General features: G+C 40.2%; 3 protein-coding genes across 4 annotated transcripts; all 3 read right to left on the bottom strand.

The window, feature by feature from the left end:
• Positions 1 to 3,383: 3,383 nt before the first annotated feature.
• On the bottom strand, positions 3,384 to 7,089 carry ccna2 (cyclin A2). Its single transcript, XM_085789173.1, has 8 exons — positions 6,817 to 7,089; positions 5,777 to 6,026; positions 5,564 to 5,670; positions 5,175 to 5,398; positions 4,862 to 5,066; positions 4,604 to 4,717; positions 4,133 to 4,266; positions 3,384 to 4,011 (listed from the first exon to the last, which is right to left on the bottom strand). Exons 1-8 carry the CDS (start codon positions 7,060 to 7,062, stop codon positions 3,960 to 3,962), a joined length of 1,332 nt encoding a protein of 443 aa, XP_085645299.1. The 5' UTR covers positions 7,063 to 7,089; the 3' UTR covers positions 3,384 to 3,959.
• Positions 7,090 to 8,053: 964 nt separating this feature from the next.
• bbs7 (Bardet-Biedl syndrome 7) lies at positions 8,054 to 14,335 on the bottom strand. Of its 2 annotated transcripts, none has more exons than XM_085789174.1 (19): positions 13,766 to 14,335; positions 13,116 to 13,181; positions 12,922 to 12,984; positions 12,653 to 12,828; positions 12,379 to 12,559; positions 12,227 to 12,299; positions 12,036 to 12,143; positions 11,715 to 11,845; positions 11,367 to 11,451; positions 11,050 to 11,152; positions 10,732 to 10,924; positions 10,569 to 10,643; positions 10,393 to 10,461; positions 9,987 to 10,126; positions 9,671 to 9,835; positions 9,358 to 9,467; positions 9,166 to 9,269; positions 8,542 to 8,665; positions 8,054 to 8,430 (listed from the first exon to the last, which is right to left on the bottom strand). In XM_085789174.1, exons 1-19 carry the CDS (start codon positions 13,799 to 13,801, stop codon positions 8,297 to 8,299), a joined length of 2,136 nt encoding a protein of 711 aa, XP_085645300.1. In that variant the 5' UTR covers positions 13,802 to 14,335; the 3' UTR covers positions 8,054 to 8,296. The 2 variants fall into 2 exon arrangements, with proteins under 2 accessions (XP_085645300.1, XP_085645301.1); XM_085789175.1 differs by having other exon boundaries at positions 10,393 to 10,458; positions 13,766 to 14,312.
• Positions 14,336 to 14,784: 449 nt separating this feature from the next.
• tmem33 (transmembrane protein 33) lies at positions 14,785 to 20,901 on the bottom strand. The gene is made up of 8 exons (XM_085789176.1): positions 20,819 to 20,901; positions 19,545 to 19,615; positions 18,332 to 18,426; positions 18,010 to 18,197; positions 17,217 to 17,284; positions 16,761 to 16,894; positions 16,247 to 16,330; positions 14,785 to 15,866 (listed from the first exon to the last, which is right to left on the bottom strand). Exons 2-8 carry the CDS (start codon positions 19,593 to 19,595, stop codon positions 15,737 to 15,739), a joined length of 750 nt encoding a protein of 249 aa, XP_085645302.1. The 5' UTR covers positions 19,596 to 19,615; positions 20,819 to 20,901; the 3' UTR covers positions 14,785 to 15,736.
• Positions 20,902 to 21,368: the final 467 nt, after the last annotated feature.

Below are 21,368 nucleotides of genomic sequence, written 5' to 3' on the forward strand. Positions count from 1 at the left end.
ATGTGTCTAATTCACACTTTTGGTCCACTTCTTTTATACAATCTCTTGCATTTAATATGCTCAGTTCTTTCACTATAAGGTTTAGCACTGCAACAGGGCTTATTTAGGCCGTTCACTTGTATCTTTTTGAGCATCTGCCAAATGAGTAATGTAAATGTAGGCTATTCCCCCTGGAGGAACTCATGACTGTCAAGTCAGGGCAGTCTCATTCACAGCATCAAATCCCAACAGAAGTTATCTCATTTGGCAGAAGTGGGAAAACATGCAGTAACGGTATCTACCATTAATCTACAGGTCTGGGCTGAAGGGAGCCAACAGGCCAAGTGTTTACTAACCTGTGAACTGAGCTGTTGAGTCGAGGTAGACTCTCCAAATATTCACCCAGTTGTCCAGAGCCAATAAATAGTGGAGCAGTTTTAGACTAATATTTAAGGGAAGAGATGAGAACAATGTTTCACTATCAGTTAAATATATCTGGAGCCAGCAGTCAGGTAGCTTAGCTTAGTCTAGCACACAGACTTGAAACAATGAGGCCCTGTTCAAAGGTAACACAATTCACTACTTCTTTCTTTAACACTTTGTTTTTTTTAAAGAGATGTTAGTTAATGAGCATTAGAGGCAAAAACCATGCTGCACCTGCTCTGCTACTCTATGCATGGGCTGCTAGCTGCAGAAGCCTATAGCTTCATATTGAATAAGCAAATAGGAGTCATTAACTTCAGGTTGAAAACACACACAGAAAAGATTAATCAAGTGTATTAGGACCCATACAAAGAGTGTTTTTATTGTTTTGAATAAAGCTAATGGGTTTTTCCCCTGCAGAAACACACTGTATATGAGTGTTTACACACCCTTTGAGTGATAGGCAGAAGGATCACGTAAAAGCACTCGGTCTGAACCAGACATGTTATTGTGTTGCTGTAAGGAAATCAACTGTCAAGGTGTAATTAACATGCTTCCCTCGGGGCTAAGAGGCTATTGATTCCCCTCAGAATATTCAATCAAACACAGCCTGGCCACCATGTGACTGATGATGGAAGATGGAAAAAAAATAAAACACCTTAAGACTTAAATTTACCAAGTCTCACTGAACAGAAAGTGCAACCTGTCCAGGTCCAACAAATGCACCTCTTTGTGTTTTGCTTCTGCTGGTAAATACCAGAGAAATATCAAACAGTAGGCTATTAAGCATGTGGGGCTTGTGCAATAATATTAGCCTTTTTGCCTCAAGGGCCTCATTTATATTGTCATGTGGACACAGTGAGTTTCGAAAAGCAAGTGGCACCAGGTCCTTTCATATTTTTCATCGGTAGCGTATCCTCAAAATCCCTCCCTCCAATTCTCCAATGAGATGAGAGGAGTGCAAATTGCCCCCCTGAATGCATTGCTTTAATCAGCATGAATCTAGATGCAGATTTAATCTTGGCTTGTGCTTTTACTCAGCAATTTAGATGTTTGCGTTTGGCTGTGTAAATTCATCAGAGATGAAAGGACACAGCTGTAACAGTATTTTTAATTACTGAAAAGAACAAAGATAAGACTGTGTCTGGGCAAGATAATGCTGGAGCAATGGATAAAGCTGATAAAAGAAATAGACAGTGGTTTCTATAAATAAGAACATGGGTTTTTATTATTTTGTGAGGGATAATAAGCACTTGCGTCCATAACAGACAATTTTCAAAAGTCATTTTCTTACATGAATCTGCCAAGGCGCACTCAAGCACTCCAGCAAGCCTCAGTCCTGTGTTTCGGCAGTTTTGTCCCATTTATATTCTTTTTTTTTTCACAACACTTGCTGAAACCTCTGTTCAAAGCACGGCTGTCTGAAAGAGCGGACAGGCTGCAGCATGGATTTCCCCACCGAGTTCCTGAGCTGCTTGAGGAGCATCCAGAGTAGAAGCATCAGGAGTAACAGGAGCCCGAAGAGGATCCCCAAGTACAAGCTCACGTTCCAGCCCCAGCCAAGAGCCAGGGGCAGAGAGGTGGACGCCACCAGAAATTTTCTGGGGGCAGGCATGGGGTTAGGGAGCAACCCAGACTTTTTGAAGCTCCTCTTCCAGAAATGCTCTTGGATCTTCTTCAGGGCTCAGACAGATGCTGTGCTGTTGATACACGAGCCATTGTTCAAGCAGGTATCCAACTGGTGTGGTTATGTTATAGAATTCCCATCAGCTTCCATGGTGTAATCCTCCGGTCAGACACAAGTGTGTGTGTGCTGCCGTCAGTGACAAAGCAAACCTGTTGAGAGCGTGTGCATGGTCTTGGAGCAGTCCATCCTCCTGAGATGAAATGGTGGAGAAATCTTTCTGCAGCTGGGCTCTGCTTTCCCTCTCCTGTCAGACTCCTCACACAGAGCCTGCCTCCCAATTTATCATGGGAGAGCAGGAGAGAGAGAGAGCGAGAGACGCCTTCAACACCATTGGCTGCCTTTACTTCACTTTCACAGGGGGAAAGAAAAAAAATAACAAATCACTGCTGAACGAGTAGAAAACGTCAATTCTGTTCTGTCGTTTACCAAGTGATAAATGTGTAGACTAAATGAGGGCAACCTTTAGTTTGCCACCTGGGTCTTTATACATAAACAGCGGCATGTGGCTTGAACAAATAATATCACTGAGATGCTGTGTATAGGAAACCAAAGATGCTGTTAAACCTTTAGTCTCACAATTAAATGTTTTAACTTACTCCTAAATCAAACACCCCAACTGAATTAATCTTTTTCCTTTCCTCACATAGCAGAAATGACAGCCTTGTACTAAAGCCTCTAAATTAGTTTAATGTTTGAGCTCAAACTGTTACAGGTCTGCAATTGTACATGCTTTGTCTTCATATTGTGCCAAGCTGACTTGTTTCCATTTGTGTCCACTTTACACAATAAGCCATGCATCTTAAACACACATCCACTTTAACTGGTCTAATCGCATAACTGCTTCATATGTTAAATTTAAAGATCTTGTTTTCCCAGTTTTGAATGCCCATGAGAGTTGTATAAAGCCTTACAACTATACTTGATTGCAAAGCATAGCACAAGGGAAGTGTTCCCCTTGTGCTCAGGGTTTTAGCCTTCAGTTCCCAGCAGCTTTACTAGGCCTATTGCCATCCAATTAGATGCATATGAGGTAGAGGTTGAAAGATCAATAAGCCATCACAGGGTTTAGATTAACAAAGCTGAACACCTCAGATCCATTCTGACCCCAACTAGGCAAAGCACAGCTATGCACCAGTGTAAAACCAGTTTTCTAGACCACATCACCAGTTTGTTGCAATCTTTTAAGTATCCAAGTTAACATGTATCTGAAGAAAAAAAAAAACTCAAGGACTAAAACTGGTCCTCTGCTGCCCCCCTGAGTCCAGTGTGACCATAAAGATGTAGAAATGAAGTCTTACTTTAAATGAGATTTTTATTTACAAGAGCCATATATTACAGTGCAGAACATGCCTTGAAAAGTTGTTTCTTTCCAAAAAGCACAGATGTAATGAGACAGCTGACTCCATGACAGACAAAATACACTTTAATCTGCATTTTAAGAGGTCAGATATTTGAATGTTACACCACTGAATAGGTGCAATACGAAGCAACTGCTTAGAACAAACTCAACCCGTAAAAAAAGTGAAAGCCAAAATTAGGGTCTGGAGCCGAGTACATTTACAGGTCCACTGGAGAAAGTGACACCGCAGATTAAAGCATGTTTACAGCATAGTAGAGACCTCTACATTTTGTCTGTGATTAAAAGTCATTTAAAACTGCTTGATTTAACCAACACAACTGTAACGTGTGGCATTGTGAATGTTAGGAGTATATAAAAATACCATTAAAAAAACTAAACTTTTAGCACTACTCCAAGAAGAGCAGGCCATGTTATTTTAAACTGGCACACATCATTTAAAAAAAAAAATATTTATATAAAAAAAAGGCAGACAGGGACTGGGATTACAACTCTACATCACAGGGGAAGGTGTCAGTTCAGCAGCAATTTAGATGGAGCCTCGATGCCGGAAACACTGACGTACCTGTGGAGCAGGAGTCAGGACAGAAGACAGTGTTAAGCACAGAACATCCACGCAAATCAATAAGATTTCCACTATTGTACAAAAACAGTCATCTCACATCAAGTTGAGGTGATAGACTTACTTGGGGCCTTTGTACTTTTCCTGGACAGACTGCTGGGCATGTCGGGGAGCGTTGAGGTAAATTTTGTGCAGATCCTCGACACACGGCACCAGATCCTCCAGGGAATAGCCAGACACCTCCGTCAAGGTCTTTGGCTGAGAACGAGACAACCAGAGTCATCTTGGATGTTTGCACACAACAGATCTCTGCCCGTTTACACTCACAGAAAACTGGATGTAACAAGCCAAGGAAACAAACATCGTCAGGAGATGAATATCTGACTGAGTCGCTTCAAAGTGACGCTTTGCAAAGTTAACTTTGTTTTTCTCAAGCTACATTATCCTAATTTGTTTGAACAAGTCAAGCCATGATAACAAAATGTGACTTATTGAGTAGAAATTCTCCATTTGAAAAAGCCAAACCACAAATGGTTTGTTACAATTGTCATCAAATACTGTATTTTATGTTCTCATAGTTCTACCATGAACTTACCCATGAGCCACCAGTCACTGTGTGGTTGGCCAGGATGTAGGAAGCAGCTGCTGTCTGTGATGGCAGGTACTTCAAGAATGGATCCGAGTCAATCAGACTGAGCTCCCCGAGGTACTGAGGGGGAAAAGTAAGACTGAGCTTTGAGCCATTTATGCAGATATAACACTCTTAATTGGATTCATGGGCTAGAAGATTAGAGATTGATCTGCCATCATGGCCACATGTGCCAAACATGGCCAGTAATGACTGCATGCTCACCATTGCCAAGCTCTCCACCTGTTTGCTAACAGGCTGATGGAGGAAGTACTGGGTGAGAAACTGGTTGACGGTGGGTGCTGCCAGATCAAAGGAGAGCACTTTAAGCACCAGATGCTCCATTCTTAACACTTGCTTCTTGGTGTAGGTGTCGTCTGTGATGTAAACGAACTCTGCCACCTCAGGGGGGTAGATCTCCTCAAATTTTCTGCATGTGAACATTTAAGAGAAAAAAAGCCCACATCAGACATAAAGCGCCATCTTGGATAGACATTTTGCAAGCCCAATAGTGAATTAATTTAGGATAAACACATACGAAGCCAGCAGCATAGCAGCGGTGCCGACGAGCTGAAGCTTCCCCCTCAGGACGGACATGGAGGAGAGGAAGCGGTCGATATAGTTCACGGCCAGATAAAGTGTCTCGTTCTGGAGCTTGTACTCCTCTCCAACCTCAACCAGCCAGTCCACCAGGATGGCCCTCATGCTGTTGGTAATGTCTGGTTGTTTTCTCATGTAGCCTGCTTTAGGCCTGGTTTTTACCTGTTGGGCAGAGATACTGTCAGAAACCATGTGTGGGCCAGTGCAGATAAGGACATTTTCCAAACGTCTAATGAGAAACTGGGCACAGATCTGAGGATCTAGACAACAGCCTCTACAAGTAAAGTCAAGATACAGTAGCATTTGTTCTTATCTCAAATCTCTCACCTCCATTTCCCTCAGATACGTGTGGATTTCTGCAGCGTATTCTGGGACCTCGTTTACATTGACAGGTTTCTCCTCCCCCTCAACCACAGACATGTCCATGGGAGAGTCTGTTTGAAAGAATTTTACATTAGTGCACAGATTCAAAATAAAATCTGGTGGTCACTCTATACATAATGAATTTCTCAAATTAAGGGCATTATATAATAAACTCACCAAAGCTGACATCCATGGCTGCTGGGATATCGATGGTGGCGAGGGGTTGCCTGAGCCGTGCCACAGCATTGTTGATGGCCAGAGGAGAGTCTTCGGCGACGGGTTTCTCTTTGACAGCTTCAACCACCTGCTGTGGCTTCTTGGCACAGTGGCCATCAGCCTCATCAACGTGAATCTGGAAAGAGGGCTGCTTGGCTGAAGGCTTCTCATAGCAGCTTCGACTGAAGTCTTCATTTTTACAAGACAAGGACTGTGATTCCTGGAAGTGGAGAGAGGGGCAATTTTAGATTTATAGTCCCACAGAAGTACAAAAAAAAAAAAAACCACCACAAGACAGTTGATGAGGCACAAATACCACATGCTGCAGATATGTTAGAGGTGGAAGCTGAAGTATACCATAAATCAAGGATTTTAATGTGTTGCACTAAAAATCTGTTTTTATAGTGTCAAGTTAAACTAATGCACATAAATTGTTAAATGTTAATTCATGAGCAAAATAAATCCACAATATCCTGTGAGATCCATACATCACATTAAGGATCTCTGGACAAAAACAGGACATTTGAATAGATTTCCATAGGCTTAATCAAATTGTTAAAAAAGGCACCAGACAATGTTGTAATTTTGCAGAAAAATAATCAGTAGGGGGAACAAATTAAAACACTAGCAGCTGCAAACATTTATTAAATTACACTGGGATATCCTCCAAAGGCGGGATGACCTCCTCTACACACAAGCCGTTGAAGGCAGCAGCAGCATACAAGTAAATAGTAAAAGGACTGATGTGACATTAAAATGGCGGACAATCAGGACACCAGAAGTGGCTGTAGTCACATTTAAAATCTGCAGATGTGAAAAACAATTAATATTAATTAAAACACCAGACACCAGTGTAGCATTGTGCTAAAAAAAACAGGCGTGGTGATAACTGGAATATGTTGCCTCCAAAACCACATTGTGTCAACAGTCACTGCAGCCATCATTAGCCAACACTAGCTGTGGAGCTAGGCGAGCTGCTACTTAGCTTCATCGTTACCAACCTGCTGCTGCTGCTTTGTGCCGCGCTGGTTCTGGGCTTTGCTCCGCTGGTTGTTCTGCAGGGGTCCCAGGACGGTTCTGGTGGCGGTTGTGGCTTGTTTCGGAGGGTGGTTTTCTTGATTTTCGTTTGAAGCAGCAACAGCAGCAGCTCGGGGTTTTGTGGAGCCTCTCAGTCTTGACAGCATGTTCTCTTGGTTGTGATTCTCGCTCACCGCCAGCCCCTGTCCTCCTCTGTTTGCGCCTGACATGTTTCTGTGTTGCTAACCGACTTTCTGTCGCCAAAAATAAGTCCAAATGACTTTGGAAGAGACCGTTTGCGCTTAAATGGAGACTAGCATAAGCTGCTACCTTGTCGAGGAAGGTTACAACAGAGACGATTCTGATCAAAACTAAACTGTTGAGATGGCAACGGCGCCTGGAAGTGCAGCGATAAAAACACAACAACGCACTACCGGCGAGTCAATATCTATCTTTATCTATCTTTGTTTTTAGGTTGCCATACTCGTACAAGTTTCGAAATGAACCACCAACCTGCAAACAAGGGGCAGCAGCTGCTAGTAGCCTCGGTCCATTCAAAGATACTACTGCTTTCTCTCAGTTCAAGTAGCCCGCGAGGATTGAAATGAGCCAATCACAGAGCACACACGCAGTGACGTAGGCGAAGTACGGGAGCCGGATAGGCACAATTCGCTTAATTATTAATTTAAAACCGGTTCGACTGTGTGATAGTGGCACATGTGACTACAAACAAGCACAAAGATTATAAACAAAGTCTCGTGCAACTTCTTTTAATAATATTTACGGAGTGGAGGTAGAAAAATAAAATAAAAAACACGTAGAAATACTGACAAAGGTAAAAAATTCAGCATTCTTGTTTTATGTGTTCTACATGTAACAATCCTACTCCATATCTTTCATATCACATATTTGATCAAAAAAGATTATTGAATATCAAGAAGAATTGCCACTGATATATTTATTTACTTGTTAGCAATATGGTGTCATATGTTTGAGGGACTATCTGGTTGTGAACACTCCCCGTTGACCTCTGTACTGCATTCGATTGTCTTCTTTTTGTTGCAGACTGTTGTTTGTAATTATTTGTGTTGTGGTTGTGTTATATTTTTATGCAATCCAAGGTACAGAGGTAAACATTATAACTGAAATAAACACTTTTAACCTGCTCATATGTGGAAACCTCCACCCAATCAGATAGTTAAAAGAAGAATCTACACCATCTGGACAACTTTGTAGTGGTTTATTCATTACCACCCTTGTTTTTAGGAACTATCAAAATACATTATAAATATTTAAATATTGTAAGCACAGACATGGTCTAAATGACAAAATGACAACATGGCATTATGACACTTTTAGCAACTACCATGGGACAAAAACATTTGTATTTACAATACAATACAAAAATAGCACAAATCAAAGACAAGTACATACATAGTTTTATGCTCTACACACTATATGGCATCATGCCTCACTGAAAAAGTCTAACAGAGAATTTAAATCATAACTATCGAGTATCTCCAATAATGAGGACACCTTGGTTTTCACATTCTGGCCTTTAAACTTGAATTTGTCGATGAAGAGGTCTGTGATCATCCCTACAAGAAAGAAGAAGAAACAAACATCAGTCAACAAGTTCAATACTTCACAGCTCTACATGTGAGAGCTGGTGAAATGCAATGATAATATAATAAGTTAAAAGCGACTACCATAAAGCCTCTCAAGGTGTGCTGGTTGTTTCTTGTACTCCTCGAGAAGATTAGCAGACTCATCCAAGATGTTACGATACTCTGGGATGAGGAAGTCAGCGTTCCCCTCGTGAACCTGCAGCTCCTGCCAATCAGAGTGGAGGTGGTGGTGAGTTAAGATATGAATATAAACATAGATCAATGGGAGAGATCATGAGCTTATGGACATAAAAAGTTGACGGAGACAGTGCTGATTTAGCGTTTAGTTTTGATATCAATAAGAGGATGTATTTTTATTGGTATTAAACACCGAAAGCAAATCACATCACATTATAGGTTTTCATCTAATCTCTTCTGCTTCTCTGAAGATCTAGTGAGAACCAGATTTGTGTTTGTCTCTAAGCTTCTGCTGATTTGCTTTCTAGCTTTCTAGGTCAGCAGCAGAGTGACCACCCTCTCTCTCTCTGCAATACAAGGCCTCTAAAGCATGAGTTTGTGTAGTTTGAACACACAACAAACTGAAAACATAGATAATTGGTATGTAGTATTGCATTTGACCTGAAATTAGGTTTTTCTAGTTGACTCAGGCTTTCAGAGTAGATTTTGCCCCCATGATGCCACATTTATCGTTTCAAAACCACCTACTTTAAGAGCGTCGATAAGCTGAACCTTTTTGGCCAGCACCATCTGGTACTCCAGCTTTGGATGGATCATTTTAAGAGTGTGGCTCACCGAGTCATCATTGATATCTGGAAGATAAATAAACAAACAAAAGGAATATAAGAAGTATTTGATACTATAGATCACTGAGTGACATAACCACTAAAATACACATACCATATGAAATGTTAAGATTGATTTTCTTCTTTGTAGCTTCTTTAGAGAGCACGTCACTCAGTATGGAGATGGTGGAGATGTTGTCTGACCTGAAGTGACCTTCTCCTTTGCTGAAATCACAAATAAAGAAAAGCATGTTAGTGGATTATAACACAAATCACCACTGTACATTTGAATAAACTGTGGAAACAATATAGAAAACATTCCTGAGGCTTTGGTTTTGGATATTAAATCTTATAGCCTCTTGACAGTCATCACATGTTTTCTATTTATACAGGATGTGCGGGAGTTCCTACAGTGTGTCAGTGTTTACCAGTAGCTAGCTTCAAGTTGAGTACCAAGGAAAGTGTTATGGAAGTAAAAGGTGATGCTCTCTCCTGCCGGCGTCTTCTCAGGCACCTCTGGCAAACAGAAGACGACCCAGGAGTGGATCTCTGCAAAACTGAACTGTCCCACTAGACTGAGCCTGTTCATCGGCCTGGAAGAAAGACAGAGAGACAGGAAAAGATTTTTAAAAAGAAAAGAAAACTTTGACAGTTCAACAACAAATGATCTGTTCTCAGCCTAATCTAAATTATGTGTACCAGATTTATATCAGACAAAACTTCAGGAGACCCTTGACTCTTTACCTGTCTTGGTCTATGCTGTGTGTGCGCTGGTGGAGGGACAGAGGTTTGATCTGGTACTGGCGGACCTGGCAGGTCTTGGGTTGCAGTTTGGGGGTAATATAGGCCTGTAGGGTGCCATACTGTCCCTCAATGGACCTCACCTATAAAAAACAGTTTATTACAGGTGAAACACATTATTTTGTCACTATTGTGGCTTTCCTTCGTGTTGTCACAGGGTCTCTGCAGGTTTCACAAGCTCAAATTTAAGACTTTTTAAGACCTTTTTAAGTCTTTAAGTTACTACAGTATAGCCAGCTCAGTCTGTCACATCAAGGCCCAATATGATGCTGCATTATAATCATCGTAGGTTTAGGAAACACCAACAAGTTGTTAGTAGAAGAAAATGTTTTGATGCACGTGTTGTTACCTTGAGCTCCAGCCTGGTAGTGTTAGCCTGACATCTGTAGGTGGCCAGGAGGAAGTTTCCATTTGGCTGCTGCAGTGAGAGGATGAAAGTGAAACAGCAGCAGCGGGTTTGAGACTTTACTGTATTTATTTTGTACATTGTGTTAATTCTGTGCAGAAAGTGATTACACTGCTCACCTCTGAGTCGCATTCACTGAAACTGACCACAGCTGAGTTTTTATCCACATCCAGCAGGTCTATGGGGACGTCGCTCTGCACAGGACATTTAACTCTGAGTTACATTTTGCTTGTTTACACGAACGCTGATTGCAACACAACAGGGACTTATTGCTTAATGTACCTGTAGCAGCAGATTGTCGATGGCAGTCTGCACCTCCAGGGTGAGGCTGTAGCTGGCGTCGTCCTGGCACAGGGTGAACTTGTCGTTAATGCTGAAGACGGGCACAGCAGAGACGGCTGTGCTGGACTGAGAGGTCTGTTGGTACTGCTCTCGTCCCTGCAGGACTTTGATCTGCAGCTGCTCCAGTTCTGCCCTGAAAACCAAACGTAAACTCGTTGTTTTGTTTTGTGCCTTAATTACTGAATATGAAGAAAGAAACACACATGAACGGAACAACTACACATAATGATAACAAAGAAAACTGTATTTTGATGATACCTGAGAGCTTCTACTTTGGACTGGGTCTCTTTACTCATCTTGACCTCGTCTCCAGCACTGGCCTCAGCCTTCTGGGGCTCAGTGGTCAAACCAGTCACCCATCCTGGAGGAGGGAATGACAAGTATTAGCAACATGCTGTTTATGTCAATTACTCCACACTGTTACATTTACTGTTTAGCTTTAAGGAACCCTGTGTACCTGCCAGACAGCCCATGAAATTGTAATGCAAAGAGATAGACAGTTTGACAGCTAGGACAACTGTCTCTTATTCTACTGTATGGGAAAACACTAAGAATATTGTTTAGATTTATCTAACCTGTGTAAGTGGCGGTTAAGACTTCATCATAAGACTCCTTCCCCACGCAGCCACCCTGGATGGAAGTCACGCTCTCTGATAATATCTGAAAGGAAGAAACCCTGGCTGTCAATTAGGGAGCACTGTAATCATTGCATTTCATGAAATACTGTTTATTTTAAGTAAGTTTGTAAGTTTATTTTATAACAGAATCTGTAAATAAATGTTGTGATCTTTGTGGATGAAGATTTTCTCACAATTCTTTACCACAGCCTTGAAAACTAAAAACTAGAACTTGAGAGAATGTTACTGAAGTGGAGCTAGTAAATATTTTAGTTTTTGGACTCCCTGTGCCTGGTTAAAACTTACATGGTCAAAACGTAACGTGGGCTCATTGGAGCTGTCAAAACCATAGACCTCAACAGTCCCATCGTCCCTGCCCACCAGAATGTCATTCACTCCGTCTCCAATTATGTCGTATGTGTCAATGCAAAGAATTCCTGACGGGGGCAGAAAACAGTAATAGTGTCATGAAAGGTTGAAGGGAGGTTTTGAAAACATCTTCTTTTACTCATCCACTGTAATTTAATTTCACACATGCTGTGAGAAATGTGTGTTTTAACTATAAGAGAATAATATTTAATTGGATAAAACATGCAACACTCAGGCAGAGTCCTATCAACAACACACCTCCTTTCTTTTTGTCATTGTCGATCTCCCATTTGGTTGCAGCTGCGGACTCGTCGATCTGGACCAGTCCTATTTTACCATCTGCGGTTCCATAGAGGATTTCATCTCCTGTGGAAACATCACTGACGTTATGTTGGAGCCGATCCCTTTAAAGAAATCTTATGTTTAAGGACACAGGGACTCTGACTTGCCTCCATCTTTGTTGTACAATTCCAAGACAGATGGAGGGCCGGGGACTTCTATCTCATAGGCCAGCTCAGATCCCTAATGAATAAAAACAATATGTCTCATGTGACTGTTTGAGGTAGAGCAACTCTAAACAGAAAACAGAAGCCTGGTTTACCTGCAAGACCCTGAGAACCCGATCTTGGCATGCGAGGATGGGGACGAGGGAAGTCTCTGAGGACAAACATGTGATATCATTGATTTTGTCTCCAGAGAGATAGTAGTCCTGGTCCTTGCAGTCACAGTAGTGGTTGTAGATGTAACTTGCACACACAAAAAGATCAGCGCCTGAGACGTGCCTGGAAAAAAAAAAGAACCAACAACAGGCACGTCAAAATCACACAAGTCAATCAAGCAGTGTAAAAGTGTAAAATGACAGAAGCAGCTCCTACATGGCGTTAATGGTCTCAGTGAGGTTGGCCTCAAAGGAGAGGAACTGTTTGCCTTTCTTGGTGAATCCTCGAACCTGAGAACCAGAACAAACAAAGATCTTCTCCTGAGGAGTTCCCGCAGCTCCTCCAAGGTCCATCCTGGCTATTTTCTGACCTGGAAGCGTTTTAAACACAGGCTGAAACAGAAACAGAAACAGTCAGATTTCTTGCCAATAGAAATAGAAATACAAGCCTTTAAAAAGCAGAAAAAGCTCAACCAGTATACACACCACTGCCTCTCCCTTCTTCATCCCAAAACATGTCAATATACCATCATGATCACCAATAGCAACCTGAAATGGAACACAAAACGGTCATATTAAAGATAACAACAATCATAAAAACAAAAAAGCAAACATATGACCAACTATAATAAGTTGAGGATAGTACTGAGGCATTGGCATTGCTCTGACATTAATAATACCTTCTGGGTTGCCTTTTTCCCCATTGCTGGAAGGAGCCTCATCGTTTTCTGAGAGGTCACACCAACCTGTGAATAAGAGGAAGGCTGTGTATTAATAATTAGGGGGAGAAAACTTCCTGCACATTCAACTTAAATTGCCCAGAATACACTTTTCTTTAAATGTACTTTTAAACAAAGAACTAATCAGACTAAAAGAAAAGGACCATTTGTAAAGCACTTTCACAACTAAAGTTAACTAAATTCTTCACACAGGCAAGCAATTTAAAAACCATATCATAAGATCAAAGAGAGAAAAGATGTGTCTTAAGAGGGGATTCAAAGATGTCAGTGACAGGCCATCTTGATTTCCTCAGATATCTCTAAGTTTTCAGCCAGGTCTCTGGGACAGATGAAGACCTCTGCCTAAGGATCTCACATTATATACTGCTCATGTGGTGGGTCAAAACTGGGTAAGGCTCTTATTCAAAGTATTTAATTACATATTCAACTAAATTTAGAGGCCAGTCTCTCTGGAGTCAATCAATACAGTTTTTAGTGAGATCAACACGATACTAGTTTGACAGTAACGTTAGTGTCAACTGATCGAAATACACTTCCTCTAACAGACCAACATATATCTGATTAAATTGCAGTCTGCACTTTCTTGTTACCTGCATATAATCAACTCGATTCAGGTGGAGCTCCATCTTCTTTCTCCACCTGGTGTCTTAACTTCAGAGAGGGAGGAAGGTCTGATACTAATCTTTACCAGTAAGTTATCTTGCTATAATAAAACTGTAGGGAGCATTAGCTTAGCAGTTAACCCGAGCTGCACGACAGTCACAACTCCGCAAAAAAAGAAAGAAAGAAAAAGGACACAGGAAGACGTGAATGAACGTGAAAAGAGACTGGGATTATCGAAATCAAAGGAGATTAGCTCAGCGTGCTAACGTTAGCCAGAAGGCTAATTAGCTAACGCGATTTAACCGCACGCCAACTGTTCCACTTTAAAAACGAGAAAATCATCACTAACAAAAGAAAGACACAGCACGATATGAAATAAAATAAACACCCGACTCAAGCTAACTCCACTGTGTTTTGTAAAGCAGCATCGAAACCTCCTTTAACGTAAAAGTAAAATAGGATGAAGAGTGAATGCACTGCAGCGGGGGCTTGTGTACCAGATAAACGAAGCTACACGTTACCAATGGCAACGCTGTGGAGCCGTAACAAACTGCGTCACCATTGGTTGTTACTCACGCCACCGAAGGTTGACACTGCCGTCTGATTGGCTGACCTGTTGCCGATAGAATACACGTACTGTAATCATGGATTTAGTAAAGATCAATACCATCAGTGAAGAAATACGCTATTATATGCAAAAAAAAAAAAAAAACCCACTGCATTCAAGAAAACTATTTTAGTACAAAAACCATTGACATCAAAATAAAAGAAACTTTTATTTCACAATATTGTGTATAACTGGATTAAGGTTATAAAAGTATTAATGTGTACACTTTTTCAGTGTAGGAGTGGGTACCTTATGGATTTTTCACCTGGTAATCAATAGTTAAGTAGCTTTAAACTGAACTGAGGTACTCTCCTTTACCAAGAGCAATCATTTTATTGTACATACAAATAGCATAAACTTTGGCTAAATATAATGAAAATAATGACATAGCCACACTGCTATACTTTAATATTTTATTGTTTTAATTAAGAGATCATTTTATTCTTGTCATAAAAATGTGGTTTGTTTGTAGGCAAATAAACACATTTAACATGGCAGAAAAAAAAATCATAGCATGCGAGAAATCTACGTAAGCGACAAATAAATGAAGAAAGCAAATTCAAAACAGTTCTCAAAGTGAGAAACAAGGTCATAATGCATTCATCAGCATGACATGCATTGTGCAATTCATTTCAGACTGGAAAATGGCTGGTGCCTCAAAATATTCTATAAAATACAGCAGATATCTTGTTCCTCAATTTAACCTCCATTTTGACATCATAGCTACAAATATTTCGCTTGTTAAATAATGGCAATGATAGAATACACTTAAAGTTAGGCATTCAGACAGATGAGAACATCAGATGCTTTGCACATAAAAAAAGAAATGAGACAAGGTAGAAACAGCAAACAAACCTCATGCTCCATCCATCCAAGCACAATGATTATTTTTTTTAAAAAAGAACAATTTTAATAATGTATAAGAACATTTTCATTTAAGTTACTAATCTCTGAATGTTAATGTTTCATCACAGAATAAGCGATTTTCATGAATAAATAAGGACATAAAAGGAAAGTACAATAACAGCCAACGACAGCCGAACACAGTTGATGTTTACTGTGCTCCTTTCAGTGAACGTAACAAAGTGAGGGGTGTCCACTGGTAGAATGAGGTCACATTAGGAAGATGGGAAAAGAAATATCACCATGAGACTTCAGTGCATTACTGGCTGCTCTTCAACCGTACTCAAATATACAGAGACGTTGGAGCACAGGCTGTAAAGCTGACATTCAGAAAAACAGTTCCTTCTGTTGATGGCTTTGTCTGTCCCCATCAAAGTTTTAAGTCACATCCTAAAATGGTGGAAAAACAAAAATATAAAAAGAAAAACTAAACTTTCACGTGGTGTAATCAGACCCCCGTGGGGGCGAGGCGGCTGACGAAGGCGATACTGCTGAGGCACATCCTCCTGAAGAAGGCGGGACAGGCAGGTTTCATGATGAAGTGCTCCAGAAGAATTCGCAGCTCTGTGAACAAGGTGCTGAGGTGGAGAGAAGATGTGTTTAATATTAAACTCTCACCACAGGCCAGGTTATATGTCTTATCACATCATATCAGTCTACAAGCAAGACTTCCAGTACATTTAAATGTATATGTTCCATGTGTACAAGGTAAAAGGTTTTCCATGGCTTCAAACATTCACTGCCTCATCATATTTTTATTTATTTTCAACATATTATGAAATCATTTGTGTCAAAAGAAAGTATTGGTTTACCCACAGTGAAAAAAGTACAAAATTATGAAAAAATGTTGATATTCTTCAACCTGCTTGAGGTCATTTTGAACATCCTGACCATATTGTTGTATATCATTATTAAATGATGATGATCTGTGATAGAAGTGTGTCGGTAAACATCTCACCGGCAGTATGGGTTTCTTCTGGATGTGTAACGGAGAGTGAGGAATCGGTAGTAAATGAAAGGCAGCAGCAAACTTCCCTGGCCACTGTAACAAGATTTGAGTGACATTAATAAAATAAAAATAGAATTATATAATTGTGCATCGTTCAATATCCCAGTAATATAAAGTAACAAGATTAATAAACTTTGATCATTATGGATTCTTCAGATTTTTGTAAATGTTTCTCAAAACTGCAGTAACAGTTCCCTGTTACTGACAAATCTGCAGGAATCATGTGATACAGTCATTTCAACATGGAGCAGAGTCTCTCAGGAATGTTTTCAACATGTTGTGGGATCAATCTCACAAAGAACTGAGGCAGCTCTGAGAACAAAGTGAGAGCCGACACAGTTGAAACGGCTTACTGTGGTGTTCCTAATAAAATACGTATGGAATGTATACCTCTAGGTAGATAAAGAATCTATAATATCTGGCAAAATAAAAACATTGTTTGACTTCAGTTGTGAGTGAATACCTGAAGAGCATGAAAACAGTGGCTGGCATCAAGAAGATCTCGTTGCAGGCGATGAACTTCAGGATGTTCTGCTGATTGGATGTTAGTTTGTCCAGGAGGTTTCTGATGAACATCAGGCTGCTGGGACCCATGGACTGCAGAGAGAGAGATGATGGAGAGTCAAATGGCAAGAATAAAGCTGTTAAAGTTTTCAGGGAGGTGCAGTGTTAAGTTGAAATACTGACATAGAGAAGCAAATGTAAAATCACATAATCAATCATCGGCTTTTATTAGATTTTTTGGTTGAATTCGGTCCCTGAGCAATGGCTGGTTGATGGAGTAGATAATTAAAACACCATTTGGCTGGTGGTAATGTTCCACCTTGGTGTTAAATAATATTCTGCAAATGGCTTTCTGTCAGACGTTTTAATAAACATCATTAAAAGTCACAGCAGGTGACTGCTGCCTCGTACTCACATCAAGGACTTTCTTTGTGTAGGTCGTTGCATGAAGCAAGGAGAAGAGGAAGACTGGGAAGATGCTCACTGGATACAAGTGTTAAAGATCAACACAAAACCACACAACAAACCTCCCACAATAGTCTCTTTAGATATTTGGCTTACAAATAATGACCCAACTGATTTGTTCTATACTTGTGCAGGTCACTTTGTTTTAGTTGGACTTAGGACAGACTTATTTTGAATATAAGGTCTCACTACCCTGTGTAATGATCTCTCCCAGACACTCAACCACAGTAACTCTGCCTGTCTGTAGTGTTTCTGTCATGCACAACCGTACCCATATACATGTGAAAAAAATATGTTTTCTTCAGGGGAAATCAGATTTCTCTAGTCCCACACTACTTTAAACCAGATGTCTTTACATGACAGCAAATAATTAGCTAAATCAGATGATAGAAAAGGAAACTAGCATGGACTGTGTGGGGGAAGAGATATCACTACACGCAAAATATGAGTTATCACAGTGAATCTCATAAATAAACCACTATCGGTTACCGTAGACAAGAAACCTTCATTAACTATACATAACCTAGAATTTACAATTAAGCTCTGCAGCTACATCTGAGTGATAGAGTAGTACATTTACCTTTCATTTAAGGATCATCATATCACAGTCATAGCAGAGATCTTTAAGACAACATCATCAACTCAATGGAAACCTAACCCATCAGTATCTACGTATATGATATCGCTATGCACCGTTAACAGCACCACACCTCTGTACAGTAGATCTCTGGGTGAAAGGATACTTGTGATGGGGTAAGAGTTGACCAGGATGAGTGAGTAGAGCAGGTAGTGACAGCTGTCCTCCTGCAGAGCCTGGGCCAGGAAAGTTCTGCTTAGCTGGAAGCGTGGAAGCCTTTGATGCAAGCGAAGAGCACTGGTGAGGGCGTTCGCTAACAAGGCTCTCTGATAGAAGTTTGCAGCTGCATAGGGTCTGAAAAACACACACAGTGACAAATATCATGAAACCCATTTCAGGCTAAAAAAAAGAAGCTCTGCATTGCCATCATTTTTTTTCTTTTTTCTTTTTGGTTGGTACGTTAACAAAGATCCACTGAGAGCACTCACCCCAAAATTGGTAGAATAAACATTACGGAGCAGTAGACGGTGAAAAGCCGTGACAGCCACATTGCAGTTTCCAGCTTGTTATGCATTAAAAATTGCTGTGCAAGAAAAAAAAAAGGTTTTAGAGATTAATTCTTGTAAAAATAGAAGGTTAAACTCCTGGTATCATCTCACATAACAACACCCCTTAAGGATATATTAAACTTCAATGCAAAGAGCTGGGTCTTTTCTTTTAGATGGTATGATATTCAGATTTTGAATTTGTACATTTGAAATAACAGGATGTGCTTTGCGTTTTCTCATGTCCACTGAAAACTGATTCTCTGATGGTTCCCTCTGGTTCTCTCAAGGGTCAGCATGAACCAGCCAAATTAAAAAACAACTTAACTCAATCTACCAGTTAATTTTACCACACGTCCATCAGAAGCCAGGTCATAAGATGCTGCTGTAACTCATCAAAGAACCTGCTGCTTCAGCTGACATCGCTGATCTACATTTAACTGACTGGTCCAAACAAACAGTTTGAAGAAGAGAGAAGGCTGAAAATCTCTAAATTCAAAGAATTGGAAAAAAAATACAAAATTTGAAATAACATTTTTACGGATCAGATAAATCCACAGTGATAGGGAACAATCCCAATAATCACCTGCACATTGTATGTCACCCTGGTTCTATAGCCCTAAAACTGAATTTGTGATGAAAGTTTATTATTTAAACTCTGAAAGCTGCATCATGAACACTGTGAGCAACCATGACGGGGTTAGTGTTGTGGGAACAGCCGGGGTAAATGTTTTCCAAGGGTGTTAGCAATCACAGACTCCTATGACAATGCAAAAGAGAGATTGAAAGCAGCATAGACAAAAATCAATGGAGCAGAAGCCTCAACATCCTGACTTTTACTCCTTGCTAAGGGCAAAGCTGCAAAAAAGCCCTTGATCCTACACGTCCCATGATGCAACTTAATAGCGTTTTGTTAGACTTTCCCTGTTATGTAAACACCCACAGCGCCTAGTTTGTGATGCAGATTATCTGTTAAAAATTCCCAAGCCATTCCTTTGTCAGACTTCAGAAGTCACACTCCCAAAGCACAGATTTCATTACACAAATGCTTTTTTCCCTACTACTCCTTGTGATATGAATCTTTAAATATAATATCAGCGGTTTGAACTTTAAAAAGGTGACAAATGACCATGAGTAATTGAAACAGGTGACTTACCACAGGCCCTAGCTGAGGAGGAGGGGGGCTTTGTTGGTTTGTGTCAGCCATCTTTGGGAGTGTGGGTCTTTCTGAAGAAAATAGTGAAACAGTCACATGATGAAGCAATAAGTGACAACTCATCAACAGGAGTCAAGACAAAATACTTCCTACATTTGATAATAACACACTTCCGAGCATCTATGTCATTGGCGGTGGGTGGGTGGGGGTTAAGGATTTTGAATGTACTAGTACAGATGATAATAATTAAGCTGAAATAATAAATTAATGATTACTTGACAACAAGTTTAACAACAATTGTTAAAGAAGGGAGATAACGATAAGCTTGGACAGTTGTTTTAACACATAGCCTAACTAACCACTAGATTTCTTAGAGGTGATAGGCTATAACTTGAAATAAATTGAGGAACCTCATCTTATGAAACAACTTGTGATTATCTATTTGAATTTGAGCAGTAGTACAACAAACATGTCAAACTTCCTCATACTACTGAATAGCTTTAGAAACGGACCCCAAGTTACACAGGAGACTTTTAAAGACCACATGGACAGGAGTTCAGGTCTTGTTCAATACTCATGCTGGTTATGAACTAAAGTCTGGTGGGACTAATAACCTAGAATAAACTCCAGTGTTTGCTATATGTCTGACGATGCTGAGCAGACTTTAAAGTATTACTTAATGACCATTGTCAGTATAATATCACTTTCAGTTTTTGAGGATGTAGCATCTCTAGCATCTCCCTGCATCCATGCAAAACGTCCAGTTAACGCTGCTCCTTACGCCAGAACACGGAGGAAACACAACAACATACTTATGTCGTTACCGTGTTTATGTCTTTTTGTCACTTACCGGCTCTTGTAAGGAAACTTAATTCATTTGCAAATTATTCACTTAGCCTTCGCTAATTCAGGTAAATCAATGATTACCCCGTAGTTTACTCGACATGCCAACGGATTAATGTAACTCACTGTTAGTGGTCGAAGTGGATACATCCCGATTGAAGTGTATAAATAATCACTAAAGTCTTACCTGTATATTTCTTGTGTATTTTATAGATGCTAACGTTAGCAGCTAACGCTAAGAGCAGGTGGGTCTAGAATATTCTGTTACCATCGTTACTAGCATGAGAGCTAATGTTAGCTACCTAGCCTCTTGTCATGCTATTATTTTAATTTTTCTAAAACGTAAAAAATAAAGCTTGAACAGCCTTAATATTCCTGGTTGTTAATCTATAACATTCAATGTAAGGAGACATAAAACACGGACTGCTTACCAGGGATACAGCGTCGAAACGGTCCTTTGCGTGCTGGGCAACTGACAAGCTGTAACGTCAGCTGACCTTCGAAAACGAGTGTAGCGGTAATTCTCGCGAGATTTGAGATCCCGGCCCCCAGCTCCCAGCAGGCAACATTACCCTCTAGTGGCCGAGAACTGTACGCCTGCTCACTGTATGTCAGTGATCTGAATCTCATGTTTTTCTCTGTAGATTAATGAAATGTAGGCCTACATAAAAAGATACAACATGTAGATCTTCTTACTTGTGCACTATTTAGTATTTCAGTACTTTTAATAGTTCTCATGCCCCGTTGCAGTATTTATAATCTTGTATCACCCTGACCTCAACTTTATATCTAGACATTAACACATATCAGTCTATTTTGTTTGTTTTTAATTCAAACTGGTGATAAACACAAACGGTTTAGTTTATTTATACATAAATATACCTTATAACATATCTTCATCTAACACATCTAATGCAAATGTTATGAGCTGACAGACAAATGAATTTTCCTCTGGGATAATAAAGTTATAGTAGTATTCGT

This window comes from Trachurus japonicus, chromosome 10 (assembly GCF_045865225.1).
Source record: "Trachurus japonicus isolate A0001 chromosome 10, Traja_1.0".
NCBI classification, from domain to species: domain Eukaryota; kingdom Metazoa; phylum Chordata; class Actinopteri; order Carangiformes; family Carangidae; genus Trachurus; species Trachurus japonicus.

Coding starts and splice junctions, on each gene's coding strand:
- ccna2 (XM_085789173.1), bottom strand. CDS start 7,062: ATGTCAGGCGCAAACAGAGGAGGACAGGGGCTGGCGGTGAGCGAGAAT. Junction 5,067..5,174: donor GCTGCTATGCTGCTGGCTTC/GTATGTGTTTAT, acceptor GTTCACATGCAG/AAAATTTGAGGAGATCTACC. Junction 4,718..4,861: donor AGGTGGAGAGCTTGGCAATG/GTGAGCATGCAG, acceptor TTTCCCCCTCAG/TACCTCGGGGAGCTCAGTCT.
- bbs7 (XM_085789174.1), bottom strand. CDS start 13,801: ATGGAGCTCCACCTGAATCGAGTTGATTATATGCAG. Junction 12,829..12,921: donor TGAAGAAGGGAGAGGCAGTG/GTGTGTATACTG, acceptor TTTCTGTTTCAG/CCTGTGTTTAAAACGCTTCC. Junction 11,846..12,035: donor CAATGACAAAAAGAAAGGAG/GTGTGTTGTTGA, acceptor TGCCCCCGTCAG/GAATTCTTTGCATTGACACA.
- tmem33 (XM_085789176.1), bottom strand. CDS start 19,595: ATGGCTGACACAAACCAACAAAGCCCCCCTCCTCCTCAGCTAGGGCCT. Junction 18,427..19,544: donor CTCCTCAGCTAGGGCCTGTG/GTAAGTCACCTG, acceptor TTTCTTGCACAG/CAATTTTTAATGCATAACAA. Junction 15,867..16,246: donor AGAAGAAACCCATACTGCCG/GTGAGATGTTTA, acceptor TCTCCACCTCAG/CACCTTGTTCACAGAGCTGC.